The sequence below is a fragment of the Plectropomus leopardus genome, unplaced genomic scaffold (assembly GCF_008729295.1).
Source record: "Plectropomus leopardus isolate mb unplaced genomic scaffold, YSFRI_Pleo_2.0 unplaced_scaffold1998, whole genome shotgun sequence".
NCBI lineage: Eukaryota > Metazoa > Chordata > Actinopteri > Perciformes > Serranidae > Plectropomus > Plectropomus leopardus.
This window is the reverse complement of record NW_024621584.1, coordinates 1-5,283: the sequence shown is the minus strand read 5'-3', so window position 1 is coordinate 5,283 and position 5,283 is coordinate 1. Positions and strand designations below refer to the sequence as shown.

At 44.8% G+C, this 5,283-nt stretch overlaps 1 protein-coding gene across 1 annotated transcript; it reads left to right on the top strand.

The window, feature by feature from the left end:
- Positions 1-379: 379 nt before the first annotated feature.
- On the top strand, positions 380-5,126 carry nub1 (negative regulator of ubiquitin-like proteins 1). The gene is made up of 7 exons (XM_042515576.1): positions 380-501; positions 1,008-1,126; positions 2,033-2,200; positions 2,629-2,693; positions 3,346-3,410; positions 4,651-4,815; positions 4,895-5,126. Exons 2-7 carry the CDS (start codon positions 1,013-1,015, stop codon positions 5,068-5,070), a joined length of 753 nt encoding a protein of 250 aa, XP_042371510.1. The 5' UTR covers positions 380-501; positions 1,008-1,012; the 3' UTR covers positions 5,071-5,126.
- The last annotated feature ends 157 nt before the right edge of the window (positions 5,127-5,283 follow it).

Sequence of the window (5,283 nt, the reverse complement as noted above, 5' to 3'; positions counted from 1 at the left end):
TGAATTGAATATTTAATGTTATTTCTTCTTATTATTATTATATTTCACGTTATGTTATTTCATTTTCATTTGAAACATAATATGTTGTTTATTTCATTTAATTTTTTATGATCTTATTTTTAATGTATTTTTTGAATTACTTTATTTGTGAGCTCTCTGTCTCATGCTAACTTTATTTTGTAAAAAAAAAAAAAAAAAAAAAACGACTCTAAGATTTGGCCTTTGTAGGATACCTTAGAATATCAAAGATCGTGTATAATCCAGCGGACGACTCTCGGCTGTGACGCTGTGACGTTGACGTTCCGCTGACCTGTTCGCTGCGTTACGTAACGTGGTCCGGACTCTGAAACGTGCTCGGAGTGAGACCTCTCTCTGTCTCTTCACCTCCTTTCGGGAAATGACAAAAACAACATCACCGTGCGGAAAAACGGAGACTTAACGCAGATTTAACGGAGATTTGGGGCCGCGGAGCTGTTTATCATCGCGTCCCGCGACATTAAGGTAACTTTTAAAAACATATAAAAGTGTCTGGTGGCGGATTTAAAGAGTAAAAACAGCGAAACGAGCTTTGTTTGGAGCTAGCAGCTAACGTTAACTCTACGTTAGTTTTTTTTCACGGTAAACGGTGCAAAATATTCACGTTAATTCCCAGATCACGTTTAGTTAAATGTCATTTAGCGTCACTGAACAGCAGCCTCTGTCGTCTCTTCTGTTTAATGTAATTTTAAGTGCTAACTGCAGCTAGCTACAGGACCCGCTGATGTATGGAGGCACATTTGTGTCAATATAATTCATATAAACAAATCGACGGTCCGTGTGCAAATGTGTAATCTGTAAATATGAAACACCTTCCGCAAACACAGAAAAAATGTTGTTTTTAATGTTTTTTTGAATGTTTATACATTTATTTTCTCATGAATTTGATAATATTAATTTGAATTTCATATATATATACACATATATATGTATATATATACATATATACATATATTTTTGCTCCTCCTCAGAGACGATGGCGGAGCAGAACCTGGAGGCGAAGCTGAAGAGCCGTCTGAAGCAGGAGCAGATCCAGCTGTGGAGTCCTCCGTACACCGACGACGGCCAGCCGGGACGGCAGCACCTGCAGGTACGACCCTGTGAGGCTGTACTGCAGTAAAAGTACTCTCAGCGCTGTGTGCAAATACTCTGTCAGAGAGTCAGAGTCCTGCAGGCGGAGCTAATGGTCACATGGACAGGATGAAGGCGACGACTGTGCTCACTGCCGTTAACCAACGAGAGTCAAACGTAGAATTTAATATTAAACAGAAATGCTCAGAGTACCTGAAAGCCGGCCACAAGTACTGCAGTAAATGTACTCGGATACTTTCCTGTGCTGAGGTCAGGTCACACGGAAAAACAATATTCAACATGAATTATTGTTCACATGAGAAACAAGGTTGGAGCCGCGGCGTTACGAGACCAAATATGAAATATCAAAGATTCAAGCTGGAGCTCGAACACACTGAACTCAACTTTCAAAAGAAAGAAGATTATTAGAAATAGATTTTTAAAAAAAGTTTAGAAAACTATATTTATGATTATTAGAATCACAAATTTAAAATTATGCTACAGAATATGTATGTATATGAGTATATACATACATATTCATATTCATATGTATGTTATTAATGTATTTGTTACCTTTTTCTATTTAAAATGTACTTTTTAAAACGAGGGGAGGATTCTTTGAAAATTATCCAAAATAAAATTATCCAATTTAAGCAGGAAAAATGTCCACAAAAAAAACATTTATAATCAGGTTTTATTTCTGGCCTTTTTTTTTTTTTTGCTCTAATTTTCTTGTTAAGTTTTATTCATTTTTTGTGAATTTTTGGGCAGTTTTTGCTTTGTTTCTCTGTTTCTCTGTTTTGGAGGTGAGCCGGCAGTTCACCGAGGTTTTTAAAGGGTTAAACTGACCGACTGGTTTAAACTGGTTCCTGCTGGGAACGCTGGTCAGGTCTGAACGCGTCCTCGTGTCTGTCCTGTCCCTCAGGAGCTGGCCGAGCGTTACGCCCCCCCGCTGGGTCTGCCGACGCCGCAGGTGGAGGACGCCCTGGAGTCCATCAGACAGCAGGCCGTCCACAGGGGGACAGGAAACAGGACATTCAGAGAGACCAACGTGGCCTCGCTGGAGCTGCTGCTTCCCAGAGACAGCAACAAGGTGAGGACACTGTGGGGACACTATGGAGACACTGTGAGGACACTATAGAGAAACTGTGGGGACATTATAGAGACACTATGAGGACACTATGGACACAATGTGGGGACACTATAGAGACACCGTGGGGGCTCTGTGGGGACAATACAGAGAAACTGTGAGGACACTGTGAGGACACTGTGGGGACTCTGTAGGAACACTGGGGGACACTATAGAGACCATGTGAGGACCCTGTCGGGACACTATAGAGACACTGTGGGGGCATTGTGAGGACACTGTGGGGACATTATAGAGACACTGTGAGGAAACTGCTGGGGCTCTGTGGGGACACTATAGACACTGTGGGGACACAGTAATCTCCGTTCTGACACACAGACATAACTGAGGACGGCTCTGTGTGTGTGTGTATGTGTGTGTGTGTGTGTGTTCAGGATCGGAGGACAAAGACTCGGCTGGAGACTCGGCTGGACGTGCTGGTTCAGGACGTGGTGGACAGGTACACACACATACACAGACATACACACAGACAAGGGTGTGTACGGTCATGGAAATTTCCAGACCTGGAAAACTAAATGCACCTAGAAGGTTTTGGGAGGTCCTGGAATGTAGTTTCACTAACCTGCATGATAACACGTGATGTGTTCAGGGACCTTCAGTTTTTGGCTGATCGATGACGTCGTTCTGGTGACTTAAAATAAAAACAAACATTTAAACACATTTAAACCCCAAAAAGGGTTGGTCTTGTAAATTTGCCTCAAAGTCATGGAAAGTCCTGGATTTTTTCACAAACCTGTATAACACCACACGATGTGTTCAAAGACCAGCGAAAACTCGAAAATCGAACGATAATATTTGTTTTGTGTGTGTGTCTGTGTCTATGTGTGTGTGTGTGTGTGTGTGTGTGTGTGTGTGTCTCTGTGTTTATGTGTTTGTGTGTGTGTGTGTGTGTGTGTGTGTGTCTCTGTGTTTATGTGTGTGTGTGTGTGTCTCTGTGTGTGTGTGTGTGTGTGTGTGTGTGTGTGTGTGTGTGTCGCTGTGTGTGTGTGTCTCTGTGTGTGTGTGTGTCTCTGTGTGTGTGTGTGTGTGTCTCTGTGTGTGTGTGTGTGTCTGTGTGTGTGTGTGTGTGTGTGTGTGTTTCTGCACTTTAGGATCAGAGACGAGTTCAGCCTCAAATCCATCAAACTGATCCTCAACGGGAAAACTCTGTGTGTCGGTGAGTCACAGGACTGTCTCTCTGTCTGTCTCTGTCTACAGGGGACAGCTGTCCATTCTGCTTCACAGGACTGGGTTTACACAGGTACAGGACTGGGTTTATACAGGTACAGGACTGGGTTTATACAGGTGCAGGACTGGGTTTACACAGGTACAGGACTGGGTTTACACAGGTACAGGACTGGGTTTACACAGGTACAGGACTGGGTTTACACAGGTACAGGACTGGGTTTATACAGGTACAGGACTGGGTTTAGGAAAGAGGTGAGGGGTCACAGGACGTGGTTCAGGTGCTAAAGGGGACGCTGGCAGCTGGGCTCAGGGTTGATTTTGGTTTTTACAGCTGGACTAGCAGGACTGAGACTTTGATTGACATCTGGGGGGTGGAGGAGGTGCTCTGTACGGTTCAGGAGAACTCATAAGAGGTCAACATTTGATGTCTTTCTGATGTCTTTTGATGTCTCTTGGCTCTCTGTGTCTTTGCTGGACTTCTCTGCTGTGGTTTTTAATCTCTGTCCGGTTTGTAACTTTTCTTGAGAAGACATCTGAGAGCAGGAGACACTTTGGTCCTTTTAAAATCAGAAATCTCTCTGTGTCTCTGTCTGTGTCTCCGTCTCTGTCTCTGTCTCTGTCTCTGTGTCTCTGTGTCTCTGTCTGTGTCTCTGTCTGTCTCTGTCTGTGTCTGTGTCTGTGTCTCTGTCTGTGTCTCTTCTCTGTCTCTGTCTCTGTGTCTCTGTCTCTGTCTCTGTCTGTGTCTCTGTCTGTGTCTCTGTCTCTGTGTCTCTGTCTGTCTCTGTCTCTGTCTGTGTCTGTGTCTGTGTCTGTCTCTGTGTCTGTGTCTGTGTCTCTGTCTGTGTCTCTGTCTGTGTCTGTGTCTGTGTCTCTGTCTGTGTCTGTGTCTCTGTCTCTGTCTCTGTCTCTGTCTCTGTGTCTCTGTCTGTGTCTGTGTCTGTGTCTGTGTCTCTGTCTCTGTCTCTGTGTCTCTGTCTGTGTCTGTGTCTGTGTCTCTGTCTGTGTCTGTGTCTGTGTCTCTGTCTGTGTCTCTGTCTGTGTCTGTGTCTGTGTCTCTGTCTGTGCCTCTGTCTCTCTGTCTCTGTGTCTCTGTCTGTGTCTGTGTCTGTGTCTGTGTCTGTGTCTCTGTCTGTGTCTCTGTCTGTGTCTGTGTCTGTCTGTGTCTGTGTCTGTGTCTCTGTCTCTGTCTCTGTCTCTGTGTCTCTGTCTCTGCGTGTCCGTCTGTGCAGAGCAGCGTCTGGACCTGCAGGGTGTGAGGAATCACAGTAAGCTGATGGTTCTGAAGTTGAGTGACGGCGACTTTAAGCAGCTGAGCGACGAAGAGGAGAAGAAAAAAAACCAGAGCGAGAGCGTCCAGAAGACGCACAAATGTTTCCAGATCCTGTCCGAGAGAGGTCCGTCCGTCCCTCTCTGTCTTTGTCCGTCCGTCTGTCTGATCAGACCGTGTCCTCATGGTGTCTCTGTGTCCTTCAGACGGCAGCGAGGAGTCCTCGCCTTTCCTGGAGATCAGCGACCAGAAGGGAAACCCTCTGAAGATCCCCCACAAGCTCAAGAAGGTAGACCCTGATACTCAACCTACGGCCCGAGGGCCAGACCCGGACCCTCACGGGGCCCCCTGTGGCCCCCAAACACTTTCTAAGTGGCAATAAAAATAAAGTTTACGGTGCCAGAGTGAATAAAACAGCATCAAAAGAGATCCCCCACACCCGACAGAGGACACAGCTGAGACACTAAGGTCCAAAAATACTACAAATGTCCTAGAATACTGCAAATTTCCTAAAATACTACAAATGTCCTAGAATACTGCAAATGTCCTAAAATACTACAAAAGTCCTAGAATACTGCAAATTTCCTAGAATACT